Source organism: Tiliqua scincoides, chromosome 1 (assembly GCF_035046505.1).
Source record: "Tiliqua scincoides isolate rTilSci1 chromosome 1, rTilSci1.hap2, whole genome shotgun sequence".
Taxonomy (NCBI): domain Eukaryota; kingdom Metazoa; phylum Chordata; class Lepidosauria; order Squamata; family Scincidae; genus Tiliqua; species Tiliqua scincoides.
The window spans coordinates 283,532,194-283,552,944 of NC_089821.1; the positions used below are offsets into that span (position 1 = coordinate 283,532,194).

Here is a 20,751-nt window from a genome sequence, read left to right on the forward strand (position 1 = left end):
AGCAAGGGGAGCTCTGCTCACCTCTGGATGAGGGTGGTGGCCCCTGGGACTGCGAGGTTTCAGCTGTTCACAGGGGGTTCCAGAACAGGACCCCTGCGGACAAGGGAGCATGTCTGTATTTAGGCAAGTTGTACAAATTTGATGTCTTTGCTTTTTATCATTTCTGGTGTTTTAAATAATGCTTTTGTGCTTATTGACAAATGACATATTTCTTAAAATACAGTGTTTTCATCATTTTGGCAAAACATATACGGTACAGTGTTCTGTTGAAACACTTGTGGGTGTACACTGATGTCACTTCGTACCTGAAGCATTTGCTCACATACCAGCATTATATTAAAAAAAAAATCAGAATTCTAGGAAGGGCTTCAAGATAGGCAGCAGCACATCTGTTTGCAATTGTAGCCATTGATTTAATATATTGTCTCTTAGTTATTGATATAATTTACAAGTTATTGACATGTCTATCAGTTGATATAAGAAAACAAATCGGATAGAATGGAAAGGATGTCTCAAAATACTTACACTGGTGCTGAGTTTTTTTCTCCTTTCCAGGAGGATTCTATTACATGGATCATGTCCAAATATGCAAAGGAAGCTTCCTTATACTGAGTCATCCAATTGGCCCATCCAGTATTATTGACACTGACTGGCAGCAGAGATTCAGACAGAAGTATTTCTCTGCTGTACCTCTGCAGTATTGAACCCAAGACATTCTGCATGTGATGCATGTGCTCTGTCACTGACCTACAACTCCTTCTGTTCTTGCAGTATTTTTTTAATCAAAAGGAGCTACTGGAGGCTGCAGTCTGGGAGTGCAGGAAGGTTGGGTGGGGAATTAATGTAGAAAGCAAGTGCAGGGACTATGTTTGGAGGAAAAACAGCCTGCATGGAAAGGAATTAAGCAAATATGCCCTTCTCCATTCCTAATTGCAACTTCCAGTGACTATCTGCAATTGAGGCAATAGTTCTTTTCACATAATGTATACCAAACGACTCCAATGAATCCTACAACTCAGTGCTATGCTACCCTGGCACTAAAATGGTATCAAAATGGCCACTGCTGTATCCTGTAGGCCTGGGGCAGCCACCAGAGACTCTTTGGGTAAAGCTCTGGCAACCCAAAAGGGTCTCCTTAGAGCTTCATCAGCTATTTTGCTGGCGCAGAACCAAAGAGACCCATGTAGGGCTTCCAGGCTTGGAAGGGGGCATAGGATACGGTGGCAGAGTCAGCCACCATCTCCACCCCCTCCCAGGCCTGATCCTACCTGAGGCCCACCCACCCCCCGCCCTACACCTTCCTCATGCCTTGTAAAGCCACTCAACTGGCCAGTGGAGAAACTTACCACTGGCTGCTCCCGCAGCAGGTCCTCCTGGTACTCAGCGTCAACTGGGCTTACTGCCCAGCACGCTTACTGCCAGTCAGCACTGGGCCTCAGCACTAGGAGAAGCTGCCAGCGGGCTTACTGCCTTACAGCACTTCTGCAACAATGGTTATTGGGGCAGTGTGATGGCCACCAGCACTGGCTCAGCCTAGGTTTGGGCCCCAAGACTCTGATGCATTCACGTTGCTTCACTTGTACTTGTAGCTCTGACATGGTAACTTAAACATGTGAGACTTCCACATTTTTGTAAATAATTTGACCATGTGTATTCACTCTCATCTATAAAATATAATTTAAACTGGTGAGTACGGAAAACTGGATTCACACTTAACTCATGTTCACTAATGCATTTCCTTTAGGCTTACTAAATTATTTCTTCATTTTTTAACCTTCATACCTAGTGAAGTCCCTGAACATTGAGTAACAAGAATGCATACTTTAAAGAAGATAGGTACTTCAAAATAATTATTTGCAGCTGTGTTTGTGGGCCTTACTGATGCCCTGAGGCTCTTGAAGACTCCTTCCTACGGTACCCCCCTTTCCAAAAGTTGAGGTATTGCAGCGCAGCACTTGCAATTACAGTCAGAGGGAAAATCTGATGAGCACAGTGCACATGTCACAGCATTGGAATGCATGCATGAGTTACTTTGAATCCTGGTAAATATACTGGAAGTTTTGTCTTGTAGGTTGCAAAGAGGATGCCACTTAGACAATTGTGTAATACACATTTGCATCATTGGTGCATATAATCTAATTCAAGAACTCCACGTATACTGAGAATTTTACTCCTGCATTAAACATAGGATGCGCACTGAACATAAAGTGAATGTGAAAGAAGTTTGTAGTATTTCATAATTTCAGCTCTTTTGGTTTGCACCTCAGATGTATCCTAAGGAATGTTTGCAGTATAATGCTGTTGCAAGTTAAAATATGAAGTATATCTTTGTATCTGTCTCTCTCTAATCCTTCGAGCTTCTCTCTATATATGATTTAGGGTTACATTCCGAAAAGCAAATGGGAGATGGATACATCTGAAGCAAAACTAGGTGGGTATTTAATTTATTTTTTTAAAAATCTGATGAAAGTATTTGCATAACTGTAATAACCTTTGCTCTGATCATTACCTAAGGTGAAATGATATGAATTGTTGACATTTTGCAGGATATATTGTAGATATTTCTGAGCTGTGTAATATGCAATTCCTGTGTTTTGCAGTTGCAAAGACACAAATAATAAATTGCTTTGAGTTGTTGGTTTTTGCATGGCTTGCGTAACTTTTATCCTGGTGTTCAATTTGAGACTAAAAGGAATTATTTGCAGTATTTTAATGATACCTGTGAAATTGCCAAGGGCAATAGAATTTGCCCTTATTTGCACTGTATTGTTTGTTTGTAGTGGGTACACATTAAATTCTGAAAGATAAGTCTCATCCATCCTTTGGTATTATACCTTGTCACGGTTGAAGACAGCAGGTGATCAGCAGTTCAAAGCAGTGTTGGTGGGAAGTGGTGGCTGCTGTGCTGTCACTGTCTGTCAGTTCATTAATTGTATTGCAGCTTCACTGCTTCTGAGAAGAGATGTGAAGACTAGTCTTCATCTTGTTTTTATCTTACATACATTTTCAATCATCTTCCTTGGTAGAATCTTCTTTCCTCAGAGGTCATTACTTTAAAGCATGTGTTTGATTGGCCTGCTTAAATGTGTGATTTCTGTTGTTGACCCTAGTTGTGACCAATCAAATCACTGTTACAGCCTCTCAACAGATTCAGATGTAAGCTGAGAGGGAAAAAATTCATTGAAACCTCTTGGAGAAGTACAACCTTTTCTATAAGATAAGATTGTTTAAAAGGAATGTTGTTTGAACATTAAGCATAATTTTATTAGTATTTTTTTGCTCTAAAATATCCATGATATGAATCAAGAGGCCATAATGTATACCTAATGCTGAACACATACACATATGCATACACAAATGGACATCAAATTCCATTATGTATCATATACCGAAATAAATCACTGGTACATATATCCCGTCTCCAACAGTAGCAAAAGGTTTGTAGCCAAGTGCACTAATAAAGTACTCCATTTCTTTGTATATACTCTCAGTTCTAGGGATTTAAGGTATTTGAGGCACATTCAGATATTAGGAAAGATTTACTGAGCATCAAATTACTGTCCTTTTTGTTTATGAAAGCAATTGCTTTGGATTGCATTTGACAGACATGAGTGTGTTATAGCATAAATTGGAAGATCTCATCAGTTTGAATCTGGTTACTGGTGCTTGCTCACTTCTGATGTACCCTAATGTCTTAGGGGTGCAGCTGAAGGAAATGCATTATCATTTCTGTACCCTATTTCATAAATTAACTTTTTCCCCAATTCTGGTGTATTTTCTGTTGCCACGTTCTGTTGATGAGCTATTGAAATTTCACCATAATTTGTCCAGTTTGTATCCAGCAGAAGAGCCATGCTGAAGGAGATGCAAAAGATATTACTCAAGAAAGCCGCTTGTGCATTCCTAGAATTTAGATCTTAGCCTTGCCTAAGCTGATTTCCAAAGTCATAATTTTGTCATATCTTTATGCTGTAAAAGTGTTATAATTTATGGCACATTTTATGGATATTTTTATAATTTTGGTATTAAGTGAAACATAACACTTTATAATCTTAAGACACAACTGTATAGCTGCCACAATGTTCACTTTTTCTTCACATAATTTTATGTCCAAAAACATAATCTAAAAACCTTAGCAAATTCATTTGCTTATTTTTCATCTTCCAGCTGACCCAGACACATTATAATTTATAAGAACTGTAGATTACAGATATTTTGTAGGATGTTTCAGCATCCTAGCAATTTCATGTGCTTTTAGTCCTCCAGGATAAATAAGACAACCAGAACTCATAGTTGATTACAAAGGTTGCTAATGGTAATTCTGGGAGTAGACATAAGAAGGAGCAACACAGTTGGATCAAGGGTTAATTCACTTAAATATGCATAAATATAGGAAGTGGGGAAATGTAGAATTTCATCCATAGGAATGAAGCATAAAGAAGCTTCATGAGAAACATCCCCCACTGACAGCTGCAGCACTGGAGCAAGTACTGTAATAGAAAACAGCTATATTGTACCCAAATAATTGCGTATATGGTTTGTATGATATGCAGATAAGTGCTCGTGAATCTGTGATTGTTGACTTCAAACTCATTATAGTGGTATGGTTTGTTTTCCTTTGACTGTTGTAAACAGACTAATCATCTCATAAGAATATTGTATGTGAATTGAGTCTCAATCACTTCCAGAAGTAACATTTTTAAATCAAAGGATCCTGCTTTAATATCTCTCTCTCTCTCTCTCTCTCTCTCTCTCTCTCTCTCTCTCTCTCTCTCTCTCTCTCATGATTTCTGAGGCAGCTCTCAACATAGTTAAAATCAACAATAAATAATCTGTTATGAAAGCAAAACCAGTAGCAGTGGGGGGCTAATTAAAAACTATTTTAGCCAACTCTAAAACAAACCAAGTAAATTATCTAAGAGTAGTAAACTCCACTAAAAGTATATGGAAAAACAGTGTCTTCAGTGTTGTCTGAAAGCCAACCCAAGAGGGTGCTAAGCAAATAAACAGGACAAAAGCCTTCCATAAAAAACTTACCACAACTGAGAAGGCTTTGCTACTCACCTTTCCAGCAGGGGAGGACATGCGGATCAAAGCCACTGAAGAAGGTCTTACTTGCTGTTCCAAGAACAGCTGCAGCTGGCATACCAATTGATGTTGGTGAAAGGTGCTACAAGCCAGAGAGCGTACCTTGAGTATCTATAACAGCATCCATAGACTTCAGACTGGATCCCTGTGGGGAGTGCATCCCTATGCAGGAAATGCCAAATCCTTTCCTGGTCAACAGTATCAGCCAACAGGATTTCAGTTTTATCTGAGCTGAGCTTCAGTTTATGGACCCTCACCCAGCCCATTACCAAATGCAAAATCGGTTCAGAACTTCCATAGCCATCCTTGAAGTAGAAGGAGAGTTAGCTGTGTGTTTTCAGGATATATATTGGAAATACTTTATTTCAAATCACTGGAAGACCTCTCCCAACAATTTTGTGCATATGTTAAGCAGTGTGGGGATGAGATGGAACTTTGTGGAACCCCATGGCATAAATGCCACGAGAAGACCAGTTGTCCCCCAGGATCCGCTTCTGGAGCATTCAAATTAGAATGGAGCCACTGTGAAGCTTGGTACCTCTAATTCTCATCCCAGGCAAGTGATACTGGAGGATACCATGGTCAGTGATATTGAAAGAGGCCCAGGAGAGCCATCAGGGATATGTTCCCTTTTCCTGTCTTTCTCCTGGTGAAAGTCATGTAACAGGGTGATCTTTTAGAGAGGATATCACTTAAGCTGTGCAGCAGTGTTACTCCTCTCCCGAAGTAGCTCTGAAACTAATACACTATTCAATGTTGTGAGTTATTATCTAGGCGCTTTGTGGGATTCTGATCAACATCAGTAAAATATTGGACTTTTTGTGTGAATGTTGCCTACTACCTTACTTAAGAACCAGAGGTCTTTCTGTACGGGTGATTCATTCTTTTTAATAACGTGTACTTGCAATCTTCTTGCATACTTGCAACAAAAATTTTGTTTCAGTTAAAGATATAACGACTGGGATTTTGTGAGGCCATCTGACAACTTTGTTTTTGAAGTCGTACGTTTATGTCAGTGATTTCAGTACCAATCCAGCTTCATGGTTATAGAAACTGGTTCAATGTTAAGAGTTAATACTTTTCCTCCACTCTGTAGTTTTATAAAACTTGCACTTGTGGGTGATAGTTATTGGTGGGTGCTTCTTGCATCTTAAGCTGCTCTTTAGCTCATTTCTAATTAAAAATTATGAGGTGAGTATTCATTTTATTTTTCAAGAATGTTCACATCACATTTTAGAATAATACAGTGAGGAAGAAGTAAAACTTTGAGAATCACCAAGAAATGAAAACAAACTATTGTGAAGAACAATAGTCAAAGATATTTTGTTCATTACCTAGGTTTCAGTCTGAGTATTGCAGAGTCTTCACGCATCATTCATATACCATAAGAACATGCCCCACTGGATCAGGTCATAGGCAAGCCAGCTGATTATCAGATATACCAATGCTTTGCATCAGAACAAACATACTGATATCTAGACCGGCATACAAGGGGGCACTTCATGCACTGGGGTTTTCTCCTCCCCTCCTTCCCACTGCAGCTCACGCTCCCTAAAGGTGGTTCCTGACAATCAGAGGACACTTTGGAGCTGGATATGGAAGGGCTGCAGATGGAAAGGATAATAATGAACCTCTTCCCCCACAAGTAAATTGGAGCTGTTTAGATTTTGGCCCTCACTAATGAGAGTTCCTATATGGTGATCTTCTGTATCTTGTATCACTTGTGCTCTTAGATTATGTAGGTGTGTCTATTATAATTGGTGTACATAATGTGCAAGCTGATTTATGAATTATTGTCAATAGATTTCAAAAGACTTTTACTATTGTATTAACCAATGGTTTTATTCTATAGAACTGCAAACACTTTAATTCAGAAATAACTGGCATATTTAAATGGAGTTTTTAAAAATATGATTGAAATTTTATTGCATTTTAACACAAAGCAGATTGTTATGAGTAATAATATGGCAGGCTTGAAGTCGTTGCAATGAAAATCGTGGAGTGAGTTACAGGTTATTCTTTCGCCGCATGGAGATTAGTTCATCCTTCTAAATCCAGAGTGTCTAAACTTTTTCACAAGAGGGTCACATCAGCTCTCTGACACTGTGTCAGCAGCCAGGAAAAATAAAGAATTAATGTACATTTCAAATTTGAATAAATTTACATAAATGAATACATTAAGATGAAACTTATATGAATGAATGAAGGTCTTGCAATAGCTCAAGGCCTATAAAAGGCCTTGCATAAAGCAAGGCCAGACTTTCCATTGCTGCCACTGCTACATCACAGATGTGAAACAGCAAGCAGTGGAGGGCTCGTCCTACAGCTCATGCAAGAGGTCAAACAGTTGGCTGTCACACTGAGAGCAGCTGCATCAAGCCAACGCGGGCTCCAGCAAGTCTCTGGAGGGCCAGAGGCTCATTACATAAGAACATAAGAACAGCCCCACTGGATCAGGCCATAGGCCCATCTAGTCCAGCTTCCTGTATCTCACAGCGGCCCACCAAATGCCCCAGGGAGCACACCAGATAACAAGAGACCTCATCCTGGTGCCCTCCCTTGCATCTGGCATTCTGACATAACCCATTTCTAAAATCAGGAGGTTGTGCATACACATCATGGCTTGTACCCCATAATGGATTTTTCCTCCAGAAACTTGTCCAATCCCCTTTTAAAGGCGTCTAGGCTAGACGCCAGCACCACATCCTGTGGCAAGGAGTTCCACAGACCGACCACACGCTGAGTAAAGAAATATTTTCTTTTGTCTGTCCTAACCCGCCCAACACTCAATTTTAGTGGATGTCCCCTGGTTCTGGTATTATGTGAAAGTGTAAAGAGCATCTCCCTATCCACTCTGTCCATCCCCTGCATAATTTTGTATGTCTCAATCATGTCCCCCCTCAGGCGTCTCTTTGCTAGGCTGAAGCGGCCCAAACGCTGTAGCCTTTCCTCATAAGGAAGGTGCCCCAGCCCCGTAATCAACTTAGTCGCTCTCTTTTGCACCTTTTCCATTTCCACTATGTCTTTTTTGAGATGCGGCGACCAGAAGTGGACACAATACTCCACAATACTGGACACAATACTCATTGGAGACTGGGTGGCTCCCCGAGGGCTGGATTGGGAGTCCTCGAGGGCCGCAAGTGGCCCCAGGGCCAGGGTTTGGGCATCCCTGTTCTAAATGATGTTTATTTTGATGTTAAGTTGTTTATAGCTGCTATTCTTCTGTTTTGCTACATTAAAAAAAATTAGCTCATATTGGAAATTCTTTGAGTGGCTTTCTTTTATGCCAAAGCAAATAGGCACCCTTGCACTTACACTCGTAAGGTTCTGTCCCACAAACAAGAATGATAGAATATTTGCTCATTTTTAGTAGCAGTCTCTTGTAGCCATTTCAACAAACTGTAGTTATAAAATACACTATTGTGTGCTTAAGTATGAAGTAATTGTATAAATTATTTTTCATATTCAGAGACCGTGCTCTGTGCAACAGCATGAACCTCTAGCACAAATTATGCAGGCAGAAAGTCTTTGAGTTATGAAGACCAATTTTGCTTATTCACATCTGCTTACATGTTGCCAATAAAAATCCTACTGCCTAATAATAAAGGTTTTGGAATATATTGATCAGGACAGTGATCCTACTGAAAAATTACTATAACCTTAATCCTGAACTTAGACAGATCAATCATATCAGTTCAAGTAACAGAAGAAAATGCTAAACTACAGGCAAACAGAATCCTTATATAGCTGATATTCTGCGTCAGACTCAGATTTCTCAATCTGTCTCAGGTTTCAGGATTTAGTTTTCAATAGAAGCAGCTCAAAAACTCTTTTGTGGTCTTCCTGAAATAATTAGTGTTTGATGAAGCCCCTGATATATAATGTATTTGTCATAGTCTTGGCCTAAGGTAAGGAATGAAATGTTGCTTTTCATAATGAAACTGCTGCTAAATGGAGTGATGGTTTCCAGAACATGTACAGCTATGCCACATTATATGAACTCTGATATGGTCATCCAAGACAAGAAGCTTTTCTTCCTTCTGCATATATACCACCATCATCATATATTGCAGACACTTAAATAGTTACTTCAGAGCAATGGCAGGAGGTTTCCCCACTTCTCAGAATGTATTCTACTTATGAAAACACCCAAGGATTTCTGGATTCCATTGCTACACCAACTTGCCCTTCTTGATGCACATACTTCTTGTTCATGTTACACAAAGTCTTCTCCTTTAACCCTAAGGCTGTATGTTTGTTCTCAGACAAATTGGATGGACTGCGAACGGGTGCTAAGAGAAAACGAGATTGGGAAGCAATTGCTAGCAGAATGGAAGATTTTCTTCAACTTCCCGATGATTACGATACCCGTGCTTCTGAACCTGGAAAGAAGAGGGTAATAAATGTCACTTTGAAATTTGTGTATCAGAGGGACTTGCTGCAGATTTGTCTTTTCACAAAGCAAGATGTCTCTTAGATTCTGTTCATTTCCATTTGTGGGCTTAGTGGTCCATTTCTTTCATTGTTTGGTTTTCACTTTTCTTACTGACAGAACCATTCTGAAAATCAGAGTCTCCAGTTATGCATGAGGGGTAGATGGGATGAAGAAGAGAGGATAACAGCGTGGCATGCATATAAGCTTTAAGGCAGAAGGAAATCAAGAAGCTTGTAAAAAAATCATTGAAATAGATAACATGCAATTATTTGGTAGATTTGCAATATCGGTTGAGGACACACATTAAGATTGTTTACTAAAGTTCCTTCAGGTTCCTGGAAAATAATTTCTGTTCCATTTTGTGCTGTGCCAAATTTAAGAGGCTTAAGAGCTAATTTGTCAGGGTCACAAGTGTGTTCGTGAAACCCCCCCCCCAACCTGGCTTCCACTTTTTAATGTATGCTTCAATGCCTGTTGCAGCCATTGTTTTCCCGATCTGCTACTGCCGTTTCTTAAACAAGAAACGTTTGAAACGAAATGATCTTAAACAAGATCATTAAACAGTTAATGATCTTTGCATTGATACACTGTGTAGATCAGTGGTTCTCAAACCTTTTAATACCAGGACCCACTTTTTAGAAAGACAATCTGTCCGGGAAGTGCTGTCATTTGCCTGAAAGTGATCACATGGCTGGAAGTGACATCAGAAAATGTTTTAACATCACTCATATGACAAAATCAAATTAAGTAAATTAAAAGTTTACAGTAAGTTAAAAAAACTTAAAGATCTGTAACATTTCCCCAAATGCAATCACATACCATGGTAGCATCAAGTCTGATATATTAAAAATTAAATACACATTGAATAGGGGCCCACCTAAAATTGGCTTGTGACCCACCTAGCAGGTTCCCACCCACAGTTTGAGAAACTGGTGTAGACAGCTGTATTGCCTGTCAGTGCTGCAAAGTCTTTTATTTTCATCAAACTTTAGTTGTGTTCTGTATGACCAGTGTGACTATTGGGGCAGAATGTAATGCAGATAGTCAACATCCATGTGAAGTGGCTAGTCACTTGTACTGTACTACTGTCAGGACAGTATTACTTTGAATGTGCATCTTTGCCCCAACAAATTAACTGAGTGTAACTGGATCAGGGTAAGGGAGCATTGGCCCTGTTACTCTTAGCTACAGGGACTCATTTTTATTCTCATTCCCCACATGAATAGTTTTGTATCTTTTTACAGAACATTATAGAATTTCTCCCAAAGAGAAGCAAAAAAATTTCAAAATACTTCTTACTTTTGGCTCAGTACTAATTCAATTACATTTATGGAAAATTTTAAGGATTGCAAAGACAAGAGGAAAATAGGGGAGAAAAACACATTTTTTATCCTCTACTGCCTCAGCTTCATTATCATTGTCACCTGATTTACATGGGTAATGGTTAAACAATCTGGATGGGGCAATGTAGACTTCAGTGAGCCAAGGTGACCATAGCACTTGTACATTTTATGCCTACCTAATTCCTGGATAGCAAGATCTTGACCAGACCTTTGCCTGGGATCTTAAAGAACTGGGTTTGAAACTCAACTGCTTCTGAGAGTTGACATTACTTGATGAACCACTGTTCTGATTTTACTGTATGCCAACTCCATCTATATGCATGTATGTGTATGTATGAGAAGCATACTAGCAAACAGGAGTTGATTATGAGTGGTTAAAAGGAGCCACAGCACTTCAGTATCAAAGCAGGAAGAAAATATTATTGGTTGGCAACCTTCAGTCTCGAAAGACTATGGTATAAACCTACAGCACCTGGTATTCCCAGGCAGTCTCCCATCCAAGTACTAACCAGACCTGACGCTGCTTAGCTTCCGAGATCAGATGACTCATTGTGAAGCATGAGCTCTCCCTTTTAATGGGCTGCAAGCAGGAAGAATAACACTGTGATCTTACAACTGCTTAATCCATTTTTGCCCAGCCCACAGGGGTACACATTTGGTCCCTTTTATGCAACATTTATGCAACATTGGGCAGAAATGGCTTAATGTTCAGAAAAGAAGCAACAAACAGATTCTCAAGTGATACATTTCTGATTGGAGTGCTTCTGGGTAACATGTGAAGAGGACATTGGAGCAGTGCCATTAGAGCAAGATGTGTGAATTCCATACTTGTGTTCCATATGTATGTGGAGCTTGCACACCTTACTATTTATTATTACCTTTATTATTATTATTAAATAAAGTTATTATTACTGTAGGAGATGTGTGCAAGTTCACATGTTCATTTTGCTCCGACAAGTACAAAATTAAAATGTTAGTCTGCTTTTTTGCAATATCTCTAAATGTGCAAAGCAGCCCTTAAAACCTGTGTAATTATGAAACATTTGTTGGATGTGCGTTATAGAAGAAATCTCTGGAAAATAAATTTTCACAAATCAACACTTCTCTGTGCAGTTGCCATTTTACAATAGTGAAATAAAATTTGTTTTTTCCTAGACAAACCATAATTCAGTGATTTATAATCAGTGATTTCACTGAATCATAATTCAGATAACTCAAACCAAATTCAGTGATTTTTCCCCCCCATGGGAATCCACCAGTTTTTCTATGCAGAAGAGGTGGTAATAGCGGCAAAAACTGAGAATGCGTTTATGTTTTACATTATTTCCTTATGAGCAAGTTTTCATCTGAATGTTTTGAAAGAGGGGTCAGTGCAAGAATATTGTAGTGACATCTGAACATTACGAAGATGGAAATAGGTAAACCTTGTTCCGTTCTCAAATTACATAAGGTTGTTAGGAAATTTGGTTTTAGGAAACTCAGCAGATAAGGTTGCAGTCTGTTTTCTGGCACAAATTTATCTTGGGGGTAAAAAATGTAATGACTTTTTCTAAAGAGATCATCATCCTGACATACGTTCTTTCTAGGTGAGGTGGGCAGACCTTGAAGAAAAAAAGGATGCAGACAGAAAGAGGGCCATTGGTTTTGTGGTGGGACAAACAGATTGGGAGAAAATCACAGATGAAAGTGGTCATCTTGCTGAAAGAGCCCTCAATCGCACCAAATACATCTGATGCAATTGTGAAATGAAATTTTTCTAAGGTAAGAGCTAAACCTTCTATATCTTTGTGTGGTTTTGAGAATGAACTAAAACATGCTCTCTATTCATGTCCTCTACATATGGGCATTAGGATATAACTTATTTGTGCATGACTGCTTGATGTCCAGTTTTCTATGTGATGCGTGGTAATTGGAGGACATAGAATGCCACAGTTCAAAAATTCAGTGATGACAAACTTTTCAAGGAAAACCTGACTGTTTATCAGCAGTGTGATTATTTCTACCAGGGCCAGATACTGACTAGTCCTCTGTAACCATTTTCTTTTCTCTGCAGGCCATCCGTTTTTATGAGAACTCCACACAGAGTGGCATGAATCATGTCATTCCCCACGTTGAGAATTGTGGGTTTTTTTCTTTTGAAGCGTTAATTTTAATGGATTTTTGGAATTCTGACTGATGATATCCAGCCACCCCCAAATTATATGGAATACTCTTGCATCTAAATGTGAAAGACAGTTTTTGTGTTAAAATAGTAGTTTTAGCTTTTATGCGTGCAGTAGAATGGAAAGTTTAGGTCAAGGACATCTTCTCTGCTGTACTGTCCACAGTGTGTCAGCATTACCATTGCATTGTTGCTTTGTGGCTGTTGTTGGTTGTTTTATACTGTACAAACTTTGTAGTTTATTGTACTAGGAAACAGAACAATAAACTTTCACTATGAACTCCGTGCATGATGTAGTCGACCATTTATGATATAGGCTCCTCTGTGTATTTGAAAGGTAGTGGGTTATTCACTTTTAAGGTATAGGGTCTTCATCTCTTGACAGAATGTTGGAAACCCATCTAGTGGGTAGCTGATGAATGACTTCTTGTGATAGTCCAGAAAACCCTTTTGGACAGCAAAATGGTCATATTTCTTCATAAACCTTCTATTCAAAGCATTTTTATTCTTCACACAAAAACATTATCTTGCACATAAACACCAGAAAGTATCAGTCTGCATACAAAGCAGTAGTTTCCAAACTGAACTGTAGCTCCCTGAGGAACGGCTGAAATCAATCAGGGGAGATCTGGAATCCTCACAAAAAAACTTGCCACCCTATACAGTGTATAGGATTGTAGGCCTAATGGAGAGCCATGGTCAGTGGCCCAGTAGGTCAAGGGAGCCCCCAGATGGAAAAGTTTGGGAACTGCTGATGTAAAGATTAAAAGCCGTCTCTGCTATTCTGAGGGTTTATTTTGCCCCAGTGGGAAAGAGATTTGTTTTCAGGCGAATGGTCAAACAACTTTACATACAGAACTCTCTCTGTCTTATGACATGCACAACTTCACGTGCTTGCTGATAAACAAATTGAATGGGTTGCTTTTGTCCTTTCAGATTGCTATCCCGTGGTTTATGTAGTGAATTATATGGATGGAGAAAGTGCCAGGTTGTCCAACTGAAACTAATTAAATCTCTGAAATTGCTATCTTTATTTATTTTGGAAACAGGAGGCTGAAAACCACTTCAGCAATTCTTCCTAGATGGTCTGTTTAGTGATTACCTTGCAGATTATTTTTATTCACCAGCACTGATGAGGGCCTTTTTGCTAAATAGAAGGAGGGTCACTGTTTTGTAAGTAATTAGTGCTTTGTTTTAATGCATTATGTTTCCTTGACATTTTACAGTATGATTAATTATGTATAATTTGGAAGTGGTTCCCAGGATGAATAATAGTCTATTAATTACATTAATTATAGTCTATTATTAATAGAATATCCTAATGTAGCTGAGAACATTAAAAGGCTACAAAAGCTTATTCATATGTATACTTTCCCACTATGACTTTTTATTATTGGTAAATTATTTTTGGACCTGCATTTCTCCTTAATTGTGAACAGACTTTGGAAGCTTTTATGGCATTGTAGAGGTCAGGAATTGCATTCTCATTCTTGCTAAATGAAACCCCTTGTTTGATGAGAAGAGTATGAGGTCCTATACTGTTCTTCACACTGGAATAACTGAAACTTTCAGACAAAGTTGCTCAGGAGAATCTCTTGTTTTAACTATGAATGGGCGATCATTTTATAATGTCCTTTTTATAATTGATTTTTATGTAGAACTATCTCTCGTGTCAAGAAAAGGAGAAATTGCTTTCACAAAATAATTAAGCAGACGATTATCACTAAGTAGGGTGATAGGGTTTTCTCCTTTTGTGCTACACAGAGTGATGATGGGAAGACCCAAGGTTCTTGCTGATCTTATCTTCCAAGGCACACTTGACTTTGTTTATGACTAGAAAGAACAAGAAAATAAATTGATTACATCAGTGTTCCTCAAGGTTTGTCGTCCTCTATATCACTTTACATGATCCACCTATTCAAAGTACCACTGGAAGTAACTTACGATGATATTGTCAGTGACTTCTCGGTTGAGAGGCCAGATGCAACATGACAAACACCAGTAAGAGGCTCAGTAAAACGGGAGGGCTTTTCGAGTGCAGAAAAGCCTTGTTTGTTGTGTTGCGTTCTGGGTCTTGCTGATGGGCAGCAGGGGTTCAAGAGTTCTCCAAGTACCGCTAAATACCACTTCAAATACCACTGGTAGTACCTGTACCACTGGTTGAGAAACACTGGTTTACCTGATACGATTTGGTGCAAAATGACATTTTGGTTTATGAAGTTCTCAAGCATACACTCACTGAAATCTGCATTTTCAAAACTGTTGCCTGGCATAAGTATGTTTTCACATAATCAAAAATTGCATCTGCAGATTTCATAATTGATACTTTCTGCAGGATAAGGATGAACATCACCAGACCTCTCTAATGTGTCATCAGTATTATAAATGATCCAAACATTGCTGTATTTTTTGCTGGGATTGCTTCCTGTAATGCAAGAAGTGCTGTGAAAATTCTTGGCTTTCATGCTGCAGGCATCGGAACCTGAAGAATCAACTATTGATCAGAGGTGGGCAAATCCAGCGCAGCTTGACTCGAGTCAAGTCACAAGTCTCCACCCCTTTAATTTGACTTGAAAACAAGTCCTAACAGGCAGACTATCAGTCACCCAGAGCATTCTGGGAACTTTAAAGACTTAAGTCCAGAGTCTTTTCCATTAAAAAAAATCAGCCAGAGCTGCTGCAGAGTGTGCTTGTTGAAGTTCTCTTTAAACACTCCCCACCCATTCCATCAGTAAACAAAAGTCATGCTGTTCTTCAAGAGAAGGCAGCAGTGCAGAATGTACAATCCCCAGCCATGACAAAACCCAACCCGCTTCACATCACGGACACGGGTGGCAAGGTAGGAGGGGATGGGGCAGAGTGAACAAGTGAGCAAGCAAGGGGACAGAAGTGATTGCAGGCGGGCAGGGCGCACCACTTACCCGCAGCACCTGGGAGGTTACCTTCCAACTCACCCACTCCTCCTTTGCAGCTCTACTCTCTCACGAGAGACCGCACAGACCAACTATTGCAGTGAGGGAGTGAGTGATGCAATGAGCACACGAGCTGTGGGCGGCTTATTTTCTATAACTCCAGGAACTGCCATCCCCACTTCCCCCGCCTCCTCCTGCCTCTCCTTGCTTGCAAAAAAACACTTGTCCATATGACCAAGACCCCTTCACCTATCTGTGAGACTCCTCCACTCCCACTCCCTCTCCCAGAGACACAAAATCAGGACACATCCTCCGTCCAGTGGATAGTCCGAGGGACAAAAAGCACCTCCCTCCCCTGTGTTCTGAACACGTGCAGCACCCAGCTAGTTACTTCTGCAATCCAATATCCTTAAACCCAAACAAAAAAAAATAACCATTTTCCACTTCAGTCTCTGTCTCTGCCTCCTGACTGAACTTAACATACCCTGCTGCTGGTTGCTGCTGCTTGTGCAGATCTGAATGCCCAGCTTCCAGATCACCGCACAAGGTTCTTCAGGCAATACAGAAGCGGTGCAACATTGGAGTACACAAGCAGCACCTCTAAGCTGTGTCTGGGCAACTCGAGTCACTGAAATCCATAGCACTTTCCAAGTCAGTGGCCCCAGACTCTAGTGTTTGCCTAAGTCTTTGACACCCGTGACTTGAGTCCACACGAGTCAGTGAAAAACACGTTTTAATGACTCTGACTCGAGTCATTTGTCTCAAGTTCCCATCCCTGCTATTTATGATCCAGCTGATATTTCTGGAATGGTGTAAAATTCTATAGGCACCTCTGATCCTTCTTTTATTTGGAAACTGTGCTGAAAGCCCAATAACCTCATTGCCTTCAAAATACAATGTAGGATCACAATGAAGGACCTTGAATCCTGTACTAAGCTATAGATGACTTCTTTAATAACTGGTGGCACAGTCTTTGGTAGTGGCCTTGACGAATATCTTTCAAAGGTTTCCCATCTTCTTCACCATAACCAAATAGAGCATCCAAGGCAGCTCACAGCAATAACTAAATAACAATTAAATAAAAAAATAACAGTAGCAATTATAAAAACAGGAAGCAGAAAAAGGAGAAAAATCACCACAAATCAGAGAATTTAGAAGAGATCAAAAAGATCTTCAAGCACCACCAAAAGACCTGCAGAAAAGGGGTCAACTGAATTTCATGGGGGATGTAATCCTATATATTGGACACTATCACCAGGAATGTCATCCCTCATGGTGATGCTTCAAGTACCACAGTCCCAACTCATGTAACGCTGTAAAGGTTGTCACCAGAGCCTTGAATTGCACTTGGAAAGAGACCACTAGCTGGTGCAGTTGATGTAATGGTGACATGACCGAGCCAAATCATCTGGTCCCCATTGCCGCAAGTACAGCCAAGTTTTTTCACTATCTGATGTTTCTGGATGGACTTCAAGAGAAGCCAGATGTAGAGTGCATTATAGTAATCCAGTCAAGGTAACCTATGCATGGACTGCTGTGGTCATGTCTGATAAACTCTGATTAAGGATGTAGCTGATGCACCAGCTAAAGGCCCACTGGGCTGCCACTGCCAACTGGAGATCCAAAAGCAGCACTGGATCCAGGATGACTCCCAAGCTACAACCTTAAGGGAAGTACAACTCTATTATTATTATTATTATTATTATTATTATTATTATTATTATTATTATTATTATTATTATTATTTATATACCGCTTTTCGACTAAAAGTTCACAAAGTGGTTTACAGAGAAAAATCAAATAACTGATGGCTCTATCCAAAATAAGCTAACCGTCCATCATCTGCATCACATATCTGACCAAGAGCATCTCTGTATTGTCTGGATTTAATTCCAGTTTTTAAAAATTTAATTTTTGCCCATATCCAGGTCCTTACCAATTCCAGGCACCGATTCATGACTTTCACAGCCACAGCTGCTCCCCCCCACATTGGATGTAAAAGAGATGCAGAGCTGGCTGTCATCATATACTGGGGGCACCCAACCCCAAGCCCTCCAATGATCTTTCCCAATGTTGACATTGAATAGCACAGAAGATAAAAATAAAACCCTGCAACACACCATAAAGTTCAAGGTGCAGAGCCGGACTCCTTCAGTATCACCTTCTGGAATCTACCTGCCAGAAGAATCTAAGTGATGTTGCATAACAGTATCACTTAGCCCCAGCCATGTGAGGAGTGATCAGGAGAACATTATCGTTGATAGTACTGAAAGCTGCTGAGAGGTCCAGCAGGACCAACAGGGATGCATTTCCTGACATAGCTCATCCACTGGGACAACCAAGGCTGCTTCTTGCCCAACTCCTGGTTGTGAACCAGATTGAAATGGATCCTAATTATCAGTTTCTTCCATGAATCCTTGGAGTTGAGGTGTGACTCCCTGCATAAATGAGCGACTTCCCACTCAATTAGTCCCTAGTGTGTAGTTCTTAGCAGCCAAGAAGTGCAAGGATTGATTGAGCATGTGTACAGTCCCATATTTCTGAGAATCCTGTCCACTTCCTCAAACCCACATGATGAAAAGAATCTAAACAATTGGACAAATTGATGCAGAGGATTCATCTATGGCATAGGTTCCTAAACTGGGCATCACAACACCGTGGGGCATTGCACCAAGTCCCCAGTGGCATTGCAGTAGGTGTACCGGCCGAGCCAATATGATGCTACAGACCATGGAGTAGGTTCTGCTCCGTGTGCTATGCATCATTTTGCCAGTTGGGGGGGAGTGGCCTCCCTCCCACCCTTGCCTGTTTAGCTTCGGATTTGATGTTCTGAGATTGCAGAACCAGGAAGTAAGTGCCGATGATGTTATCACATCATGCATCATCGGCACTTCTGGGTTCCATGACCAGCAGGAGCAGGGCATCTATGGAAATGGTTGGTGCAGAGTTCAAGTTGTGACCGATGCAAGCAGTTTTATCTGCAAAGTATTGCAAATTATTCACATTGGGCCACCAAGGCACCTTCCATTCCAAGATGGTAAAAGCTCTGGACAACTTGGAATAGATCCACCAGATCTGTGGATTCAACTGCCTAAGGATGTAATGGTGGCAGAGAAGTACACAGACTTCACTGATAATCCTTGTTGCAGAGTCAGCTTGGAAACAGGCTCTAGCCTGTGCTAGATTCTTCACTTTTTCTTCACATTCACTCCAGATAGTTGTCTAAACATTTCATTGCCAACAGCTCTCCAGAGAATCACAAGAAGCCATATTGGCCCTATGGTGAGGCAGGGTTTCATTAGGACACTAGTGTTGATAGCTCTGGTGCATTTCTTCATTCCAATGGTCAAACAGAGCCCTGGGACAATCACCAGCTCCTGCAGGAGGAAATTCTGTGGAGTCATCAGCTTGATTAATCAAAGGCACTCAAACCCTAGTTATACCTGGACAGAGCACATGGATAAGGGGAGTGGTGTGACAGTTAGACTATCACCTCCCCACCCTGAAGCCTCTGCTGCAGTACTACCTGCCAATCTGGAGGACAAAGCTGGAAGAGCAATCCCTCCCACTTCCTCCAGCCAGGTCTCTGTTTATACACAAAGATGAAATCCTGAATTCAGGTGGCCTTTATTAGCCAAACTGGCATGTTAGCAACAAAGGCTTCGGGCTGGAGGAGCTGTTAGAGACACCAGTGTCCCTTAGACTGGGAAAAAGACCAGAAAGCGGAATAGTCAGTATTTGACTAATCCTCGTTCTCCTGGACTTACTGACTGACTTCTGCAGCAGCTATGGTCCCACAGCTGTGACCCTGAGCTCCTATACACTCCTTCGTGGTAAGTGGATCCACAAACCAAAGAGCTACTGTAGCAGGTCAGTTTCCTCCCAGATATGACACTGTTAAGGAATGTATGCATTCCTGGGCCTGGTGTGTATGGCTTGTGGCAGTAGTCACGATAATGGCCCCAGCATCCCTTGCGGGCAGCGAGTCTGAGATAGGAAAATGTAGGATCCCAGGAAATTTCTGAGCCCCCTCCTTTGGCAACTGGGCCCCCTTTTTGACCCTGGGTCTGGGTACAAATTACCCCCTTTACCCTGCTCTCCTAGGCCCTGCTTGGTTGGTTCAATCAGGACTGGTTGTGGAGATGATACCCAAATGAAGGAAATATATACATGTGTTTAACAGAGAGAAGGAAACTGATTTACAGAAGTTAAAAGTGAGAAGTATCTATGTCTTTCCTATGACAGGCTAACTTGAAATTGGCTTATGCAGCTGGTAAATTACATAAGAACTTTTAGAAGTTAAACTGAAAGGAACAGCAGTGACAATATCGACATTATAACAAGTGATTTCATAAACATGAGGCTGTATGTATTCAGCACTTTGAAAAACCATTCTGCACCCAGATATCCAAATTCTGGGCCAAGCATATCAGAATTCTGCAACCTGTATAAATAATGCAAATCTGCATCATATCTTATTATGCATAATTTATTCTGGTTTTGGTAAAGAAATAGACGTTAACAGCTCCGCCCCAACTACATTTTCACTTCTGAGATCTCAGTTACAAGAGCTAAAACTTGCTTTTAAAAAAAACAAATAAAACTTGAGATTCTCCGGAGGCTGAATTCCACATCCACCACCACATTCTGCAACTTTATGCACTCCTGTGGATTCAGTGTACGTGTTACATACAATGTAGCCCACTTCATACATGCATGCTTTTGGATGACAGAAATTATCTGATAAAGAGCATCGACCAGATGATTTGAGAGGGTGATGTGTTCTTGTGAAGGTTACTGCTTGAAAACATG

General features: G+C 40.4%; 1 protein-coding gene across 5 annotated transcripts in view; it reads left to right on the forward strand.

The window, feature by feature from the left end:
• Window positions 1-13,307, forward strand: part of YLPM1 (YLP motif containing 1) — a 74,706-nt gene extending 61,399 nt beyond the window's left edge. For 4 of the 5 annotated variants that reach the window (XM_066627234.1, XM_066627243.1, XM_066627269.1 and 1 more), the window contains 4 exons: window positions 2,380-2,431; window positions 9,354-9,484; window positions 12,453-12,627; window positions 12,920-13,307. In XM_066627234.1, the coding sequence (XP_066483331.1) occupies window positions 2,380-2,431; window positions 9,354-9,484; window positions 12,453-12,599 (330 nt within the window). In that variant the 3' untranslated portion in view covers window positions 12,600-12,627; window positions 12,920-13,307. Of the gene's footprint in view, window positions 1-2,379; window positions 2,432-9,353; window positions 9,485-12,452; window positions 12,628-12,919 lie in introns of those variants that run through there. The other variant, XM_066627251.1, reaches the window with a different exon arrangement.
• The last annotated feature ends 7,444 nt before the right edge of the window (window positions 13,308-20,751 follow it).